The following is a 22,384-nucleotide window of genomic DNA, read 5'->3' as shown; positions in this document are numbered from 1 at the left end:
GTTTTACAGAAAGTCTGTTTCGGCTTTTGTGTATCTCATACAATTTTCTAGCATAAAGAAAATCATATCTTAAATATCAAATCCAATGGATAAGATTTAATTGATTTAGATTTTTTTATCTTTTATATCTCGTAACTTATTGGTGGTGCTTGTTTAAACAAATAAAATTCAGATAACTCGTCAAAGGCGAAATTTACAAAACATACTAAATGCTGTGTTTCTTTAACCTAGTGGCAATATTGTACAATAATTCCGATTATAAAGAATGTTTTGAATTTGCCGTCCGTAGTCTGTGTATCTGTCACCAGGACGGCGCTCTTAAAGAGGTTAGGCAAGGAAATTAGAATACATGTATTAGGAGTGCAATACTTTATTAATTGCATCAATTCTTCTTGAAACAAGCCTTATTCAGTCATTAAAGTATTTTTAGTCAGTTCTCCTGCAAAAAAAGAGGTTTTTTATAATGTATTTCTCCCGCCTTCTTAGCATGCCTTCGTGGTGTAGTGGTCAGCACGCTCGACGCGTCTTCGAGAGGTCCGTGGTTCGAGTCCCGGCGAGGGCATTTCATTTTTCGCATCTTCTGCTTCGAAATAACCTAATGTCTCTACAATTTGACTTCGTTATAATAGTGGAAGAATACCTTTCTCCAGAAGCTCAAGGGTAATTAGATCGAAGGACTGCGAAGGACATGAAAGCTATTCGAACTCATTTTCATGTTCTTCAAATCACTCAGTCACTCTGTCTTCAGACTGTGATGTAAACTAGTATAGTGCCATCCTGATACAGAACACATCCTTTGGAATACAATGTTTGAATAATTGGTTGAATCTGCAATCCTAAATGCAACAATAATTCTTAGTGATACAACTATCAAGAGCAATAAGTGTTACCAGAGATGCTTCTAATACTGCAGCCTAAACCATCACCGGTACATTACCATGCTCCACTCTGAACACGAGCTATTTCGAGTAAAAGGCCTCTGAAAACGTTCGTCGTAAGTAATTCTCCCCCCCCCCAGAAGTGGAAAATTCAGTGAAGGTGGACTCTTGGATGAACAATGCAGATTTTCATTTGTCTGCATTAAGATTTTCGCTCCTGATACCACTGAAACCAGCGTCTAACATGAGAAGAATTATAATCTTTGCTATAGCTATCCGACGATCAATATGAACCCTGTAAAGCTCCCAATTAACAGTTTTTTTTTTTCTTTCAGAAAGTGACCGTTTTAAGAGCATAGTAAGTTTTGCCATAATTTGAATAGATGTTGTTTTATGCTTCTTTGTTGAGCTTTCATCTAATATTCTTTTCAGGTAACTTCCCGTTTCTACAGCAACTATTCAAATTAACAAAATTCTTGTTGTTTTTTTCTTTGAGGGGGTGTAAGGATGTTACCCTGGATACTGTGGCCTTCTATAGATAAAAAAGATGTGTTCTCTTATTGACAAATACACCAGCCAGACAAGTATGAAGAATAAATCATATCTTGAACTGAAGTATACCTCCCAATTATGCAGTGGAATTTTAAGCAGTATTTAAAGTCAATGCATGTAATACTGCTAAATATTCAACTTTACAATCTGCTATTGTTGACAAAATTCGAAATGTAGCGGGTTTCCAAATCAAGAGGGGGGAAGGCTGGCTTGAAATTTAGAGGAATATATTCACCAAGTGTTTCACTTTCAACGTCCAAACGCTCTATGAGTGAGAATTCAAAATCTGTTTACACTATAAACATGTGCTTTGTTTTGTAATCTTGCTAATTTCTCACATTCAGCAGTACTGTAGTCCTTAAGAATGACAACTAAGACGTCACAAGGTAAAAGTGTTGATCCGCATACTATTAAACACGAGATATAATCATTATCTATATTTAATGATTAATAGCTCAATGATTAATACGACTAATTCTTTATCAAATAAGTTGAATCGTCAGCAGTGTCTGACTTAAAAACAAAGAGGAAGATTTTTTAAAGTTTTGCTGAAATTATAAACCAGTAAAGTTGCGAAAACATGTTTAGGAGCATGTGTTTATTGGTTTATTGAAACACATAAATCGAACTCTTAGGATTAAATTTCTGTTTTTCAGCATTTTCCGTAATTTAAAAAAGACCAGACCCGGAAATTGCCTGGATTTGAGAAATACAGCCTGTGATATATATTTATAAAACTTCAAATTCTTCAAAGATATTTACCATTTACAACTCTGAAATAGACCGACGAAATTAAACATAATCTTTACAGATGTCTAAAACTATCTCAAAAATGTTAAGTTGAATTATGCTAAAAGACATTAGAAACAAGCAATAATTTCAAAATTTCTTAAAATGAAAGCAGATTGGTACTCACCATTAATTTTGGTTTTATTGTTGCAGCTTTCTGAGAAATCAGAGATTCAATCTGGTTATTACTGCGGCAGACAGCGCCAGCTGCTTCATTAACACTGCAATCATGTGATCCCCAGCCATCAAATTGACAGTCTACCAACTTTGTTTCTTCGCCTTTGCAATATAAATTATCCATCCATATCTTTCCTAAAAGAAAGAAGTATAAATCAATATTTCAAACTGTAGAGACATTATGTATTTTGGAAGCAGGCAAGATGAAAAATGAGCGCCGGGAATCGAACCACGGACCTCTGGAATACCCGCCCAGTGTGCAGAACCACTACACCACGAAGGCACGCCAAGAAGGTGGGAGAAATACCTTATATACTCCCCCTTTTAAAGGATGACTGGGGTTTTTAGGGAACCCAATCGCCAAATCCTGGGTGTGGAGAATCCTTATCCAACACCCTTTTAGTTCTAACGCCATTGTAGAGACATTCGGTTAATTGGAAAAGCCAGAGAGATGAAAAATTAACAATCGCCTTCTCCGGGAATCGAACCACGGACATCTAGAACACCGACCCAGTGTTCAGAACCAATACACTACGAAGGTACGCCAAGAATATGGTAGAAATAACCTTATAATATTAAAAAAGACTTCTGAAATGTTTCTTAACCATTCAAGTATGTTCGGATATCATGTATTTTAGGCAATATTATGCGATGGCACTTTGTTGCAAAACTTAAGAAAATGTTCTCATTTTGTATTTGTTCCTAGTTATATAGCTGAGGATCGCATTTTCTTACTAACAGCCAAATAACGTGATATAATCAAACCTACGAACCACGTCCTGCACATTTTATTACATCACGTTAATTCTAATTTTTGCTCTTTTCTGAATTAAAGTAAAAAAATTTAGTTCATTCGAAACACAGCAAAATAAGAAAACGCCTAAAACAAATTTAGTTTAATTTTAATTTGGATTAATTAAACTTACGTATTCTAAGTTTTTTTAATATTCCTATAAAAGAATATACTGTAATAGTAATAGTTTTATGTAAAATTATGTATATTTCAAAATAAAAAAAGTTATGTCTAACATGTATTTTGACAGTTCCAATCCAAAACTAGATTATTGTTTTTTGTCAATTTAAAAAAAATACTGATTTGATCAAATCGTATTCGAACCGGTGGCTTTGACAAGCATTTTCTATAGCTTTATAACATTGGCCTAACCCTCTGAGTTCTGGATTAAGCAACAACGTGGTCTGGATCTTTTGTCTGTGGTGGTCAACTGTCAACAACGTGGTCATCAGTCTATGGATAATGCAACAACATGGTTTTTCTGATACTTTGCTCTAAGCCATATGGTGGAAATAAGCTGAACCAATCAATCTTTGCTGCAGCCAATGATACTGGTCTTTCTCAGTCTTGTTTGTTCGCTCTTAAGTACGGAAATTTAAAATGAACGCATTCTTGCTCGCTGCATGGTTCATATAACAGTAATTCCCTCTCAACCATTGTTCTGTATTTTCAAGCATCACTTTTGGTCTTTTATACATTTTGCCCTTGATGTTTTAATCATTTACATAGTCTGCCCTAAATTATTCGCACGCGGAATTTGATTCAGATCAAATGTTGTTTCTGAACTCTATTTATTTAAGTTTTATAAAAACTTCATAAAAGTTTTGCTTTCCTTTCATTTGTACAGAGTACTTTAGCGGATTATTGAATATTTTTCACGTAAGGGATTTAAAGTCACTGTTGCATTGCAAAGTATTCTGCAAGATATTGCACACTGTCTGATCAGTTCATATGACACATATGTCTTATAATTTTTTTTCTAAGTGAAAATTTTCATGTTAACAATATTTCGCTTATAGCTTGTTCATTAATATATGTATATATATATATAAAGCCCACCAGCGGCCGAGCGGTAAAGTCGCTGAACACTGGTAGTTCGGTCTGAGGTTCGAATCCCGCGAACGTGCTGGCTGCATGGGTGTTTTCGTGGTTTTCCCCATGTGTAACGTGTATACGAGCCAGTTTCCCTTAGAAAGTCCTCCACGAAGGCATCCCTCCCCTTAGGCAGATAGCCCTAGTGTGCTTTGCCATAATTAAATATACCAACACCATTAAAAATATAACGAACTATATCCCCTCTCGGCCATAATTTCTGTGAACGATCATCTCTGTAAGTGACAAGAATTTCGGAGAGCATTCTAATATTTAAACAAAAATAATGAACGTCACTGATAGTCATTATAGGTGACCGCTTCCACAGAATATACCAGAATCATATGGAACCGTGAGCTCTTAGGTAGCTTATAGGATCAGGCGGAATAAGGCAAAGGCTTTCGGGACGCTGTAAGGGTTTTTTTTTTTTTTTTTTTTTTTTTTTAATATACAAGTGTACAGTCCTTCTATTTGTTCAGTAATTAAGAATAAGTTAAAGATCTTTGCTTCTTCCGTTGTAAAGCTTGAAAAATTGACAGAACTTTCCTTAGTTCAGGATGGCGCCCAAATACGAAAGAAAATATTATGTGTTCATTATGAAAATATATTCTAATAGTAAACAGCAAATGGTGTTCCGAAAAGGTTTCCTGGAAATAGCATTCTTACTAGATAAACAAATTCTCCTCTTATGAAAATGCTCCATGAAATCGGAAATGTTATCGAACTAAAAGAAACAGCGGGTTGCCCTAGTGTCGTGGTAGCGTATGAAAATGCTGCGAAATAAAAACAAAAGTGTGGTAAAGATGACAAATGTTCTACTCGATGACCATTCCTGAAGCTAGGTATTTCTGTAAAATCGTTACTAAGAATTTTTGGATAGGAAATGAATCTTCGTACTGGCAAGTATATAAAAAATAGGTGCTAACTTTGACCTTGTATTTTACTCGAGATACTCATGCATGGAATTAAAGATGGTTAAAGTCCTGTTAATATATATAAGTCGTAGACATAAATTGTGCAGTTGATTAAGTTCAATTATTTCAGTCGAAATTTGTGCAGCATTTAAGTCTGAATTTGAAAATGATACTTTCAGCAGTTATTAAAACTAACAAAATTTGCATAAATTTTTTGTGCTTTTGGACATATACTTTTGTGTCGCCTTTATCGTGCATATGTTCCTGTAATTAGGGTTCATTGTGCATTATGCAGATTATTGCATTTAAAATTGTGTTCGAAAAATATATCTGCTGAGGGGAATTGGGAAATTATGCATAAATATCTTAGTTTTCTTTATAGATGAAAAATGCGCATGTTATTGTATTCTGCAAGAGTAATTTGCATTATTAACTTAAAAATTTCAAGCTATGTAAGGATGTTATTTTAATCTAACCAATTATTTTTTAGTTTTATTTTCTTTTCTAGCCTGATTTCAGTTTCCTGCCGGAATGTAAATTTTTAATGACGTAGTATGCTAATCTAAACGTGTTTCAGAAGCAGTATTTAAGCTGCGTTTCAAGAGTCCGAAAACAGATCCTGAAACCAGGAAAAGAGCATGAAAATCCAGCAAACCACAGGTCCATTAGCCTGCTGTCATCGATCAGCTAAATTTTAGAAAGACTCATATATAATAGATTGATCAACAGCCTCCAATGTTTAACAGATCATCAGTACGGATTCAGGAAAAAACTCTGTACCTCGGAAGCAGCTCGTTCGCCTCAGTGAATTAATAGGCTCGGCGATCCACAATGAAATGAGTGTCGCAATCCTGATGCTAGACGTGGCAAAAGCTTTTGACCGCGTCTGGCATTGCTTTACAAACTTATCAGTCTCGACCTGCCTCGTGAACTGGTTTTGCTCATAAACTCTTTTCTCGAAAATCACACTTTCACTGTTAAACATGGAAAGGCAATTTCTACTATAAAGAATATCCTATCTGGTATTCACAAGGTAGCATTCTTGAACCTTTATTTTACATACTTTACGTTAACGATTTCCCAGCTTTCCAGACGACGTTAACATTCTCCTAGCCAGCTACGCCGATGACACGGCAATTGTTTCCAAATCACGTCGACCGGACCATGCTCTGGGCAGGCTGCAAGAGAAAATTCCATCCATAGAAAAATTATGTAGTTGTTGGAAAACTAGCATTCAGCCCACAAAATCTAAAATTCTTATCAGGAACTATCGTAGACTCGACCAAATTAAAACTCAAGTCACCCTTTTTGGATCCCTAATCTCAAGAACAAGCTACATCGCTACAACCTCCAATGTTTAGTACAAGCAAGCTTAAACCAAAGCAAGCTACCTCGGAGATATCTTCAATAGAAATTTATCATGGAACGATCGCGTGACCTAAGTACGTGAAGGCCTACAAAATTATGTTCAGACTGTTCCCACTGTTAAAATGTGAACAGCTATCTCTACATCTGAAAAAGAGACTCTATCTAACGGTCATTCGACCGATTCTCACATGCGCTTCCCGTGCCTGGGCAAGCGAAAAAGACAAGGACTACAAAAAACTTCAAGTGCGTCAAACAAGTTCTCCTTCAACGGAGCTCCTTATTTCGCCAGAAATCAGAAATCGTAGTATACACTCGAATTTAAACTTAGAACAGATTCAAGAATTTATTAATCGCACCAATGAAAAATTCTTCAAGAGAGCGATTATCTACAAAACCGGTTAATTTCTTTAATATCTTAAGTTATGAAATATTTGATGAAAATAAATTTCTTCTCCCATCCACCGCTCACTTGTTACAGTCTTTCTAAACCGACCAAAGAAGGCTCAGCATACTCACTCAGAACATAATTAATTTTGATGCTTTTATGGATTACCTATGAAATTATGAACCTACTGTACGTTTATATATATTGTCCCCATTTTTACGAACAATTTAACGGGTCATTTTCTCTATTTGTGACAATTTATTTTTCATCGCAAAATACAATCTTTGCATTTCTAGTGCTGTGAACATACCGAATTAGCTACACCCCTACTCCTGGTTACCAGAGGCCAGCAAACTCACAGTCTTGATTGTTTTGCCCTTAAAAGAGCAGTTTTAAAATTTTGTTGCTGTATGTAGATTGGCCGACATTGACCGGCGTTCCCCATTCAAGCACTGACCGGCATCCTCCGGTCAATGCTGGACGATGGACGATGTCTGACATCTGAAGTACCCTTGGGTTGATCCATGGAGGTAGGAAGTAAGCCTTTCTTACCTCCATGGGTTGATCAGGGGATGGCGCACCTCCAGAGTTTTGGATACTAATTCTATGTAGGGTAGCTCTTTGAAGCAGCCGGGTAATGAAGTATTTCCTTTGGCGTTATGCACATATGTTATCCCATATTATTTTACCCTATTAGTTACACAAGCAATCACTACCAATTAATTGCTGCTTAATCAGAACAGATGTTATTTTATATTTTATATAGAATTTTTCTAATCTTTCTGCATACAGTTATTGTTTTCCGTATTGTTCAGTAGTTTGCAAGCTCACCACGTTTTGGATTCGACAGACCTCTTCACGTGTTTCCGGCCAGCTTTCCCCACCTCCTGCCCTTCTGCAGCAGCCCCAGACATAGTTTGTTGATCACCGACTCTCAGGGCTTCACTTCTCGTTCTCTTTTACAAGGCTATCTCAACTAGAGAAGGTTCTTCTTTGGAGTTTTACATACAACAGGACACTAAGGGGACTCATTCAGGAATCTGGAAAGAGCAGGGATGGTGCATCTCCCGCTGAATGCCAGAATAACCAACAAAGTATCATCGAAAAGAGAGTAGCGGAGTTAGTTCCAAGTTTATGCTGCATGTTTGAATTTAGGTTTCTAGTGGTGTTAGACACCTTTCAGTTGTAGGGATTTATACTTATTCTAAATAACCAATTTAATTTGATTTTACGTTCCTTCCTATAAGCCTTCGTTCCTCTAATTGTCAATGACAGAATATTTTAATCTGGTAGGATTTAAATCTACCTCGAGGAGAAAAGGTTTAACTACTGAGTTCTAGGAGGGAAAGTGAGAGAGTTTGCGCAATCGCCGTCACCTATCTACCTCGAGAAGAAAAAGTTTAAATACTGAGTTCTAGAAGGGAAAGTGAGAGAGTTTGGGCAAACGCCGTCACCTCTGTAGCGTGCGCTTCTATTTCTTGTTTACGTGGCATAACAACTATTACTTTGCTGCCATTAGATTTCGACGCGGTTTTGAGTAACAGGAATTTCTGAGCCCTGTAGCGTGATTTCTACTACTTGTTATTATCTTCGAATTTCATTTTAGTTCTTGTTATTTGAGTTACCGCCCGAGTGAAGCGTAGTCTGTAAGCGTCAACTCCACGCATTGTGAATTTTAAAGAGTTTAATAAAAGGTACTTTTAACTCTTCTCCTGTGTAGTTTCCACACTCACTTCAGTTGTCACCTTAGAAGATAAACAAGTCGTCCTTATACAGTTTATACTGATATTTCAGGTTCGGCTTTGCTGTGTGCAGCCGATTTAGCGATTTAGATAAGCTAAGGAGCCAGTCGTTAGCCATTCAAATTTATTGTGATTGTTACATTTTTATCTTTTGTTAAATTTAATTATCCACAAGTGGTGGTGAATTGTGAGCATCAAATGCGTGCAACTGTTTATTTTAATTCAAATAAAAGGTTATTTAAAACCTTCTACTGCAGTAATTGTTCTTCAATGACATAACGAGTATTCGCTACTTCGTCTTCTATGTAGGGTCTACGTTGTATGCTTCCAAAAAGAACACATAGACTCTATAGATATTGCATGTGATTAATGTATGAGGGTATAGGCAGTACGCTATTTTGAATTTGTATTATTTTAGAAATTATACTTGTTTTATTTACACATTAATAAATATGTAATCTTTTCCGCTTTCATATTAAATATACGTTTTGTATACAAATAGCTACAATACCTTCAGTACTGTATTCGCTTAGAACATATGTATATTATCTTTGTGATTATGATCTGCATATGTACTTTGCCTTTATATATGCATTATGTAGAAATAATTTGTAGCAGCGTAAAAAATTATTTACTTAACTTTTATATCCAATACATTTACTCTCTATGTAATAATTTTTAAGAGGAGAATGAGATACTTGCAGGCATGGCTATAGTAAACTATTTTTTTCTATTTCTTGACATGGTTTTGTTGCAAATGAATATTCTTGATTCGTCACCGATTTATTGGAGCAGTAAAGGCTTCTATTGAAGAACTTTTATATTTGTAAGATGTTGCAGTAAGAAAAGCAGCGACAGCAATTTGGATAAAAGAGAAGTGGAGAGCGAAGACGACGTATCCTAGATCAAATTCTGCTTCAAGCTGGAATGGTTTGGTTTACCTTTTCTTTTCTAAAGACAGTAGATTATTTTGAAACAGTAGAGATGTGAAAAATGAGCAATGCCCTTACCGGGAAACGAACCACGGACCTCTGGAATACGCGCCCAGCGTGTAGACCACTACACAACGAAGATATGCAAAGAAGGCTACGAAGACTTTTCAATGCGAAAAATCATTTCAGTATTAAAAAAATCTAAATCGACTTTTTAAAAAATCGCTTCAAAACATTCTGTTATCCTCTACAGACATTGTGTGCACGAAATCTGAACTCATTAGCTTATCAGGAAGTGGCTTAGAAATCGATAACAAACTTTTGATTGTGAAGATAAACGCCGTGAATGAACTAAATAAAAGTCTATAATAATAAGGAAGAGGGCGTTCCATTGAAGCTACGATGGAATCTCCAGACAACCTGCATGTGTCTCTATCTGCGGTTTTTTTCTATTTTGTCGACGCGGAATCAACTCATATCTGGAGCAAGGTCATGAAACTCATGGCCGTGAATGGAAAACACATTTCTAGCACAGTTCGTGCAGCGTTTCCGCATTTCCAGTCTTGTTCAAATTACAAGTGGAATCCCCTTCACACAGAATGAAATCGAGAAGGGGATTTCCAAAAACGAAGACATCCAGACGTAAAAATATGAAAGGTCACAGCATCTGTTTACTGAATATGTTATAAAAACAAGATAAATTTGCGAGCACGAAGTATTTTACGTTTTATATCACAGATGATCCTTAAGGTACGGGGTTTGAACTATGCTAATTCAATGGCATGGAAAATATTTTGAAGAGATAGCAATTTGAGAAAAAAAAAAGTAAACAAATCATGGAGTTTGTAACTATTAAAAAGCTTAAAAATTGTTATGTATAAAATGAATGCATAAAGCGCATGAAGATACAGGTATTTTATTACTTATTAGCATTAAATAAATATAAATCCGCTATAAAAGGTAAAAATTAGTCAAGATATTAGCACATAACCATTCGGTGGTACTGATAATGAGAGAAATATAAGCAAATGTAAAAAAGCAGTATCCAAAAAAATTTTCTATCGAAATCATTGTACTATGAAAATACTATTGTAGTAATTTTCACAATCGATTGTTAATTTTTTATTAAGCTGAGATATTGTACGTACTTGCTATATGACGCTATCATCTCCACCGAATACTTTGTCAGCCTATAAATTAAGCAATATAGTAAGACTTGACCTCTTGGAGTCCTCGGTTACTTTCCCCGTTTTTAGCATAATTCTAAAAACCTTAAAAAATATATAAAGTCATATGAACTGCCTCTAGTTATGCTAGAACTGCTCCTAAAAGCAGAAAAAAATCATGACATTTCTAGAAGATACTTGATTTGTATTGTTTTGAAGATCTCTTAATACAAAATTGTGTTCATATGGCCATTCTGACTTACCTGATCTAATCTCAGGAAGTGCAATTATTTTATCGTGTCTAGGAGTGCAAATTTGCGTCTGTCTTTGGCATCAGCCTTGAGTACCATATAGTAGGTAAAAGAGTGACTTAGCTCAGCACTTTCCAACTTTTGAAGGAAAACAGTCCGGGCATAAGTCACCCCTCCTTACCTACCACCAAACCACTCGTAACGGCTTTTGATTCGACATATATTTTGAATGCCCCATTCCGCATAGTAATATACATTTACAAACATCCCGCCTTGCGGGATTATGCGGATTTATCCCGGATTTCTGTGGGATTATACAGATTTATCCCCTGCGGAAATCGAACCCGGGCCTCGGTACGGCAGTCAGCTTGCTAACCACCATCCCGGGTTGGAGCGGCCTACAAGACTGTTTCCAGTTTTATAAAATTAAGAATCTGAATGCAATACTTACAACATAAAATTCTCATAGTGATTATCATATTTAATTAGTATGTAGGGTGCGTTACACCGTGCTACTTTGTTATCTCCTCAGAAATTTTTATAATCAGTGCAAAAATTTAGCTGTAAATAAATAAAGAAAAACACGCTGGATTTTTAATTTCTAGTGTTATTAGTACATATTACATCTACAGTGTTTTGCGCTCTATAAAGAAGTTTTCTAGACATCTGAAATTGGCACAGTCTGTGCAGGACTGACAAATAATTCTAGGGTTGCATCCTAGACTGAGAAAAGCTCGAGAAGTTGAAATGTGTCATCATGAAATATGAAGTAGATGTATCAGTTCATAAAAGAAAAGCGCAGTCCCCTAAACCCCAGTAATGATTTTATTAGAATGCAGGTATTTTGGGATAAAGTCATCTAACTTTCCGTATCTTGGGGAGTATTACATTTCGCCAGCACACCTTCGTATTATCAGTATCTTTCCCCAACAGATTTGCTGTAGAATGAATGTACTCTGTCTAGTCTTCAGTACGTTGTTGCTATAGTTTCTTGTACCCTCTATAACACACAAGCGACTCACCAAGGAATTATCCGAAAAGGACGAAAATCGGTAGATGCGATGTACACCTTGCACACACACACACACACACACACACACACACACACAAAAAAAAAAAAAGGGGGGGGAGAGACAGTTATATAACTCCTGTTCTACTGGACCGATTGCCGTAATTTACCTTGCGTTTTCCATGTCTCGAAAGCGCGACTTAGAATATATATTAGATTTATACATATAGCATTATTCTAACATAGATATTTTGATACAAAATCAGACTTTTACTGAAACAACATGCCAATTTGTCCAAAATATGGAAACCATATTTCGATTCTACGACTCAAATTGTGCCAGGTTATTAAATTTTGTAATTTTTGATGAGAAATTTATGGATAAATTTAAAAATTTATCTTTGCATTTTTTTCAGTTTGCGCCAAGAATACGAACTCCTTGGCGAACTCCTTAATTTATAGCAAAGTATTTTCATTTTCTTTTTTCATTGTACACGAACGGAAAAAAGGTCATCGTTCAAATTTTCATATAATGTTAACAAAGTGCTTAAACCACAGTTTAGCGTTATTATCGCTTATAACGAATATGCCAAACTTGAAAACGCATCAAAATGTAAATTCACGTGTATCTTAGGAAATTTTGAGTAAAAAACCCTATTTTTTGCAGGTATGCGTAGAAATACATCTACTTTAAGATGATGGTAAAACTTTTATATGTTATAATTTAAAATCTTTTCCAAAATTTTATAAACATTATTTAAAAATACAAATTTTAAAAATAAATCATAAGACATGGGCGAATTTCATTTGGAATGAACCTAAATTTCGAAAGGGGAAAGGAAGAATCAAATAAGTTTAATAAAAAAAAGAGATATTAATATATATATATACCAAATTCAATTAACATAGAAGAACTAAAATTTTGAGAGCTAATTTTTGAACAACTACTCGTGTAATTTTTACAAAACTTGGCACTTTGGCATAATTTGAGTTGTAAAATCGAAATATGGGAAAAACTTGATATGCTATTTCAGAAAAAATAATTTTGTGTCAAAATATCTATGTTAGAACAATGCTATATATAAATATAATAAATATCCTAAGTCGCGCTTTTGATATATGGAAAATGCAAGTTAAATTTCACAATCGGTCCAGTAAAACGGGAGACATAGAACTGTCCCCCCCTTTTTTCTGTGCAAGGTGTACATGTGTTGAAAATGAAATGCTAATAGTATCACATGGAATTGAAGATTTTATTCAGAGACTACAGCTATAACAGAAAAAAATCAATAATGCATTGGCCCATCTCCGACCGAGATGCAGGCTGTTATCCGGTTGGACATTGGCTCTTAGAGTTAGTCGATGTCCTCCTGCGAAATTGCTTGCCATACACGTTCCATTTGGCGAGTTAGATCGGCGTGACACAGGGACGGTATAACGCGTCTGCTCATCAGAGCCCAAACGTGCTGTATTGGGGAGAGATCTGGAGATCCAGGAAAGGGAAGTGTTGGAGAAGCATGGAAACAATCAGTAGAAAAATTTGCCGTGTGCGCCCGAGCATTCCTGCGTTGAAATGTAAGCCCAGAGATCCGTAAAAGAAAGAACAACAATACAGGACTAGAATCTCGGCGACACGCTGCCGCGCTGTAAGGAAGTCGCATCAAAGAGGCTCCGGCTATCAATGAAATGGCGCCCAATACCACAGTTCCTGGCTGTCTGGTTGTGTGGCGGATTATAATCAAGTGAATATGAACCGTTGTCCTGGAAATCTTCAGACACGTTTTCACTGGTCATCGGGACTCAATTTGAAACGGGACTCATCCCTAAAAGCAATTCTACCTCAGTCTGTTAGATTCCAGATAGAATGGGCCCGGCACCACTGCCAGCGCGCCTGGTAATGTGCTACGACGAGACTAATGCAATAGCCATCGTAACCTTACCCCCATTCGCTGAGTCGTCTATCAGTGGTCATTGCAGTCACAGGTGTCCCAATTTCACATCGGATCTTTGAAAAAGATACATCAGGGGCTGTCCGATTGTGGGCATCATCCGATCGGAGGATCGCTTTTGTCGTCACTTTCTGTTGTCGCTCTCAGTTAACCGCTGCCTTCTTGTCGCTCTGCAGGGCTCTGTACGATTCACCCATTCCTGCCTACATCGTCGAACGGTAGCATCGCTCCGACTCAAATATTTGGCGATACTGTGATTTGCTCACCCTACTTCCTTTAGTCCCGGGGTTCGCAACCCTATGCCCGCGGGCACCATGGCGCCTGCCGACCGTTTAACGTGTGCCTGCCGCTGTGCGATCACAATAAAAATGTTCTAGTTTTCAATAAAATTCTATGTGAAAGTTTTTACATTTTTAATGAAATAGAAATTGCGTCCAACACAGTTGCCAGCACAAAGAGAAATGTCATCGATCTCTTTTTCTCGCTCATAACAAAACAATCCAATTATTATTAATTTCTTGTTTAAGCAATGTAGAAACAATTTTAAAATCATGTTATGAATGTTCGAAGTGTGTAGGGGAATAAATACACAATGCCACCCAGATGGTATAACTGTTGGGAGAGCCTACTGCGGTACGAAGGGCCCGGTTTCGAATCCTGGAGAAGGTATGGATGCTTGTAAATGTATGGTGTCTTTGCGACATGGGCATTCTAAATATATGGCGAGCCGAATGTCCTCTTGAGAGATTGTTGATAGGAGAAGAGAGGTGGGAGATCTCGGAACGCCTCCCCCAGGGTGCTCTCCATCAAAATTGGGGTTGGAACTGACAGAAGTCTTACCGTCACCTGTATGGTACTCAAGGCTTTTGCCAACGACAGGCGCAGTCTTGCTGTCCTTGCCACGATGAATTTCGGGGGCTTGTTCTGATGTTACTGTCAGACAAGTGAGATAAGTCACAATACCCAATTACGTGGATATTATATAGAAATATAGTAGAGTGCTTCGCATGACAGTTAAAAGAAGGTAAAATAGTTTATTTATGTAAAATATTCATCTTGTAACTAAATCCAACTTTCCTTTTATTCTGAAAGTATATGGCAATTTCATTCCAGATAAAAAGATGCAAAGATGCTAACGGTTTCCTGCTTAGGAGTTTTCGCAGTTTTTCTCATGTGTAATGTTGATACGAGCCAGTTTTCCTTAAAATTTCTTCACAAAGGCATTTCACCCACTGGCTCAAAGCCTTGTGAGTGTCTCCGTAATCCAAATTAAAAAAAGCAATGTAAATACGAGGAAATAACGGAAAGACATCTGAAAGGCATAACCTCTCGATAGTAGACAGGATATGGGGGGATGCATCGTTATAATCAATTCTTTGCTCACGTCAAAGTTTTAATATACACCATATCCTCTTGAACTATCCTCATTTTCTGTAATATCCAGTATTATACCAATTAATTGGTAGCCGAAAGAGTTAAAACCGATACTCTGGCGAATTATTTCCACCTTCGATTTCGCTGATGGATTAAGCTAGTTTCTCACATTGCTGTAGTGGTACAAATGGTGTGCTGGCGCATAACATCTGTGTTTTCGCTATGAAATTACTTTGAGGTGCAAACATATAACCTATCTAACACGATATCAAAAATCTATGAAGAATGCAAATCTATGGAGATTAAAAATTCTATAAACTTTATGTTTCTAATTTATAGTAATCAAAATCATAATCGTTCTTTTTTTAACAGTTTTTCATAAGAAGTAATGTACTAGTTTAGGCACCAGCCTAGTTTATATGCACCAGCAAAACAAAACACTCATATGAATCATTTTATGAACTTTTTTTAACCTTATTGCAGTGACCTGAAACCTATCCACAATAACTTGAGGTTGTCGTGTAATGTCCTTTCGCTAAGGGTTGGCATGTAAACTAAATTTAACTTAATGCGAAAGTATAATTCACTTCTATTTTTTAACAAAGTAATGAAACATCTATTGGCCTTGCTACTTCGTTACTAATACTCTGTGGGTCACAAAGCAAACTTTCTTTAAGAAACATTATGTAGATGAAGTTTCACTTAGCTTTTAAACTTATAACTTTAGTTATAGCTTTTTTTCTTATAGCTTTAGGGTTAAACCACTTAGCTTTAGGGTTGATTGCCCTTTATTTGCTCAAAGTAAAGATTTAACAGTTGGTCCCTTTCTCAGGGCGTACAACAAAGCCTCCACTTGGGCCTTAAACTCAAAATGTAAGAAATAAGAACTAACTAATGATTAACTAGAGATTTAGCCTAAGCTAATATAATTCTAAACAAATTGGCCCGTAATTTTAACTTAGCCAGCAAAGCTATCAAAAGGCACATAATACAACCGAACGGTAGTAACAGAGAGACGTAACCAAAAGGCACCGCACGCTATTCAGGAATCCTAACTCTCTGTCTCGAAGTCAGTGGAACTTAAATACTACTCAACTTATCATTTGCATTTAACGCGATTTTAAAGCCTCATTCTGGTAAGGAATTGTAAGCTGAAACTAGAAGAGATAGGAAAGTGTCATAAAGAGATATATATATCTTTATATAATAAATAATATAATTTAAAATATCTGTTATAAATCTGTATTATATATCTGTTATAAATCTATATTATAATATCTGTATTATATAATTTAAAATATCTGTTATAAAATCAAAATATGCCTTACAAGATCTAAACTTTTGGTTTCTTACTGTTCAGAAATATCGTGATTTTTATAATTAAATAGTAAATAAAAATCTCTCTTTTTTTATTTAATTCATACAAGGGGCTTTAAAACATTTTTTTCGCCTAAGGAAACAATGCCTCAGTGTAAGATTTTCTAAGGGTAACTGGTTTGTATTCATGTAAAGCATGCGTGAAACCATGGAAACACCTGTTCAAGCGTCTTGTTCATGGTGATCTGAGCACAAGTTAATTGCTATATTATGAATGCAGTTTAAGTACAGTTAAAGTTTGTCATTGCAACTTTTATTTATCTTTATGCTTCTTGGCAATATTAAATTTGATGCAAATAACATAGATAAAATTTTTAAACTAATTCATATCTCAGTATTTATATTTTTAGTCATTTACGGTGATCTATTGTTTGATCCTTTATACAAATTTCATGTATTAAGGTAAATATTAAATAATAATAACGAACTGAAAATTATATGAAATACCAAATACTGATTTTTTTTGTCTCATTTTATATATTAAAAAAATTTAATCGTTAATAGTTAAATCATTTTTCGAATGGTTTGATTAATTCATTAAGGCAAAAAAGGTGAGGGCCTTCGTGAAGGACATTTTTAGGGCATTTGATTTGTATTCACAGGAGCAAAACCAATACATTTTCAAAAAAGAGTTAATGGGAAATATACATATAGACCACCCATTTATCAGGATCTGAGACTCCACTGCTCAGTGGCTTATCCAATTAACCACTGGTGAGCAAATAAGCTTTTGGTTATTATTGAGTGTTACCAATGTCTTAGAGCGTACATTCTATTTTAGTAAAAGAAGGTTTAAAAAAAAAACTTTTATTTTGATCATTTATTATAATTATTTTAATAAAACAATGTTTTTAAACTACTGTTGTTAATTCCAATATTAGAAGTTTTTTTTTTTTTTTTTTTTTTTTTTTTTTTTTTGCTATTACAAGCATTAGGGAATATCAGAGTTTTGAAATCTAACTACCATTCATCTCAGAATAAGCCGGAACGGTTTGATTAATTCAAGTACAATAAAATCTGAAACCTTTTAATTTATTTCTTTGACAACAAATAATTCATTTTGTTGTTTTATTTTCAACACTAGAACGCATCAGAAATTTCTTCTCTTATTACAGAACCACCAGTCTCCGAGCGATAAAATCGCTGAACATTGGTAGTTCAATCGGGGTTCGAATCTCGGCGTACGGGCTGGCTGCATGGTAGTTTTAGTAGAGTTTTCTCATGACGTGTGTGTGATGGGAATACGAGTGTAATGAATACGAGCCAGTTTCCCATAGAAAGTAATCCATTCCCTTAATCAGATAGCCTCGCGTGCTTTGTCTGTAGAGACATTAGGATTTTTTTGAAGCATGAAACATGAAAAATATACAATTTCCCCGCCAGGACTCGAACCTCGGACCTCTCGAATACTCGCCGAGTGTGCTGACCATTACACCACGAAGGCATGTTAAGAAGGCGGGAGAAATACCTTATATGTCTTAATCTAAGTAATTCTATCTCTTTATATTCCAGGTTTAACAGAAAATGAAACTAAGATGTGCATTCTTTAAATCCGTCCTGCAAAAAACTGTAGCTATTCTAAGGATATGAATAACTTAAATGAATCCATTAGCATAGTTTTGAGAGAAATCATCAGGACAGAAACTCAATGTCCTTCCAACGACGAAATGAATAATGAAAACTTGAGCAAGACAAACTTTTTAGGAAAAACGGAGAAAGATGGATATATAAGGAGCATTACATTTTCAAACACCCTTGTTTAAGCTCCACGTGCCATTCCAATAAACTCCTGTGTATTGTGATTGCTTAAATAAATTTTAGGTAACAACTAGTGAACTATGGAAAACGCGTTATGGAAAAAACACAGCTTTAAGAACTGCAGATCGAATTAAAGGAAGTCAAAAGAGAATTACTGATGTTAGGCAATGCGGTGCTGCTTGGTATGAAGCTTATTACTCAAACGTAAATAACTTCAGAACGTTAATTCCAATTATAAATTTTAAAGTTAGGAAATCGCGCCTACAGTGTTGAGAATCATAACACTTTTCAGAACAAATTCAGTCTAGTTAACTTAATTAACTTATTTATAATACATTCTCATTAACTCTTAACTTAATTTCTAGGAATTAATGGAAATCATGCAATAAAAAATGTGTACTAAAGAAATTTGATTGAGGCATCCTAATAAAATAAATCAATTAATTCTTATTCGAATAATTTTGCTGCTTATTATGGCGATACTGTGCTCGTCATAAATAAATGGAGTCTCTCCATTTATTTATGACGGGAAGATGGCTAGAAAAAAAGAGTTAATGGGAATTGGAGAGTTGGCCGTATAGCACAGAGAATGAAAGATATAACAAGACTAATATTTAAGAACTGTCTTAAATTATAAAATGGTGGTATTGTAAATGTGATGTTTTAAAACTAGGTTTTGTTAGGTGTTTAAAAGTTGAAAATCAACAAGCGTAATTCCTTTTTTAAATGAATTTCTAACTTTTCGTAGCTGATACGGCGCCCTTTCTAGTTGTTCATTTAAGGCAAGTGCCTCATTAAAACTAACCTTGTCTCTGCTTTGGTTACAATAAATGTTATCGCCTTGTTAATGCAATAATCACTACGAAAATTAATCATCTTTTCCGTTGCTAATACTTTAAATTCTATAACCAGGGACGCATTACTAACATGTCTGACTTTTTTTTTTTTTTTTTTTTTTTGGTAGGTGCAATTTATTTTCGCTAACTGGCCATTGAGCTCTAGTTGGTTTATTAATGATAATAAAACAATATCTTCATGGAGAACTTTTCTGAAAGAAACTAGGTCTTGCTTACCTTATAAACAAGGAAACCACAAAAAAAAAAAAAAAAAAAAAAAAAAAAAAATGCTCACATTTAACTTCCAAAGTAACTTCAAAAGTTTTCTACTACTTCATAAAGTGTAAAAAATTAGGTGCTCGAGTTTTACTTTGAGCCACTGCAGCATCATGATGAATTTGTTGACTTTCAGTACCAAATTAACATCTTAAACAGTTGTAATGTTATCTTTCGTTATTCTCAAATCACTAACCAATTATCTTTGATTACAGAAACCTGAGCCCTTTTCTTTACTAAATTATTTAAAATGATACATATTTTAAAGATTCAAAGACTCAGATTATTCATGAATATGACTATTCGTAATTTCTTGTGAAACGTAAGGAGTAAAAAGCTTAATCATATTTCTGATCTCGTTTGGAGAAAACAAGGGCACTCTTTTTCTAAAAAAAAAAAAAAAAAAAAAAAGGAATACAATGTAAATGATTTTTTTAATGATTTTTAATGAGTCTTTTTAATGAAGTTGATAGTAGTGATATCATTATGGATGTAGATGAACACTATATCAAGCACTTTTTGTTCAATTCATTTTTAATACACCACTAACTTTTACCTGATTTAGAAATAGACAAATATTCATTTTCTAGCAATCATACTGATGTTATTCAATTGATTACGGCAAATCGCACGTGGGCTACTTGCCTAAAGAGAAGTATGCCTTCGTGAAATTTTTTCAAAACGAATCTGGCTCGTGTTCATGCTGTATATGAGAAGAACTATAAAACCTTCCATGCAACCAGCCCATCCACCGGAATTCAAACTCTGAACATTTTACCAGTATTCGGCTCAAGCCATTCAAGGAATTTGTTAAATTATTTTATTTAAATTGGAATAATTACTTTATATATACTTACAATGGGAGAACCATTATATGAGTAAGTAAATTATATAACATTTAGCTTATTAGATTCAGTATGGGTTTAACACAGGCCATTTAAATGAAGGGAGCATAAATGCTTTCTCCTTTAAACCTAGCTTTTGTCACATTAGGTTATTTGAATTATAAATTCATTCTCAGGAGTTAGAGGTTTTAACTCCATTCGAAATAAAACCTCGGCGCTATTGTTTAAAAACATATTTAAATTAAATAAGGAACTTGAAGAAATTAAGGTTTTATGTTACATTAAAAACCCCAAGCAATCGGACACTTTAGCACCTGGGAATTGAGTAAGGAATGTAATAGAATAGCATTGTGATATCTTTACTCTTGGTGAGCATCATAAATAAGAGTTCCGTAGCCCTTCGTTTGAAAGATAATTCGTTTAAATTTTTAGGAATGCAAAAAGAAATTTGGTTGACAGATGATTAGAGAAAAGAATAATGCATACTTATATAGAGAATTTAAATAAACCAGTAATAAACAAAAAGCTGAATAAGTTTAGATATGTACTCACTTCTTCCTCGTCCAAACTCAGAATTGTGTGTCACTTTCGAAGCATTCAAAAATCCCAACGTTTTGCACACTATATGACCTTCTCTGAGATCCCATTCGTCATCGCATATGGATCCCCACTGTCCTAAGTGAAAAATTTCAACATTACCTTCCGAGGATGTTTTTCCACCTACAAGTCTGATGGTTCCCTCTCTCACATTTCTTGGGCGTCTGCGATTTGTCCTGTTACCTCGAGGAACACAATTAATGTAAAATGGGATTAAAACCATTATAAATAATACTATTATTAGATGCAGTTCTCTATACGGTAGAGGGAAGAAAATCGCCATGTTAGAGTTGACTGAATGGGGACGGAGTACGTGATGATATTTCCTAAATAACTTGCCAACAAAATCCGTTAGCAATCTTTTTGAGAATCTTTTCCTTTTTTTTTTCCAACTAATTTAATACAGAAAACTACGAAGTTAAATATCAGAATAATATACGTAAAACAAAATTAATTTTCTTCTTTCACAGGATAGTACTTCTTTGATTTTTCTGAGATACAGATCAATCAGCTTAAATTAGTAAGGAATATTTGCATATTTCCAACATATGGTCAAAACCAAGTTACATTTCGGTATGTCATTCTGATGGTAGGCTTTCTCCTTTTTCCCTAACACCGCTTAAATGCTGAATAACGAAACTCGAGAAGTTAAGTAGGCGAAGCGTTATTACCCATAAATCACTTTAAACTGCTTTAAGGAGTACTTGCCGACAACAGTTCTTTCTGTTTTCTTTTCATTAAAATTTAAAAACAATACAAAAATTTGCATTTTACTCATCACTTCTTCTGCATTTTCAATTGGAAAACACTCAAATTTCGACCCACGTGTATTTTAAGAATTTTTGAATCATCCAAAATAGATTAATCAACTACAATAGACATATTCAATTAAGTCTTGTTTACGTGCTCTGCCAGTTAAGAGAAAAAGCGCTATTTTTTCACTCTCCTTCTTAAAGGCTACGGCACTTTGGGGGTGAGTTCCGAAGTGTTAGGCGAAAGAGATAAGGTTGCCAACATATAGTCGACTGTTTCGCCAATTACCGCCAAAGGAGAGTAGACCTATTTTTTGTTCAAAAAAGACGACTGGCGCGAATTTTAAAGCTTCTGGACTTGTTTCTTTTCTTACAGCACATTCTTTCCTGTGTAACAGAAACGGTTAGATAATTGAATTCATAAAAGAATTCGTCAAATGACCACACAATTTTTGTATTAAGAGGTATAAGTCTTGACACATTTATTTTAATATATAACTAAAAAAAAAAAAAAAAACTCTATTTGAATAAAAATACAAAAAACTAATGCAGGATACTTTTCATAAATTATA

At 35.0% G+C, this 22,384-nt stretch overlaps 1 protein-coding gene across 1 annotated transcript in view; it reads right to left on the bottom strand.

The window, feature by feature from the left end:
- The window catches only part of Loxl2 (Lysyl oxidase-like 2), a 60,700-nt gene extending 38,655 nt beyond the window's left edge, over positions 1-22,045 (bottom strand). The window contains exons 1-2 of the mRNA XM_035359066.2: positions 21,016-22,045; positions 2,347-2,531 (exon numbers count right to left, since the gene is read on the bottom strand). Of these exons, the coding sequence (XP_035214957.1) occupies positions 2,347-2,531; positions 21,016-21,343 (513 nt within the window). The 5' untranslated portion in view covers positions 21,344-22,045. The remainder of the gene's footprint in view (positions 1-2,346; positions 2,532-21,015) is intronic.
- Between the last annotated feature and the right edge of the window lie 339 nt (positions 22,046-22,384).

Source organism: Stegodyphus dumicola, chromosome X1 (genome assembly GCF_044657685.1).
Source record: "Stegodyphus dumicola isolate Sdum_Otavi_A_Nest chromosome X1, ASM4465768v1".
NCBI lineage: Eukaryota > Metazoa > Arthropoda > Arachnida > Araneae > Eresidae > Stegodyphus > Stegodyphus dumicola.
The sequence above is the reverse complement of the archived record's forward strand: the minus strand, read 5'-3'. Positions and strand labels throughout refer to the sequence as shown.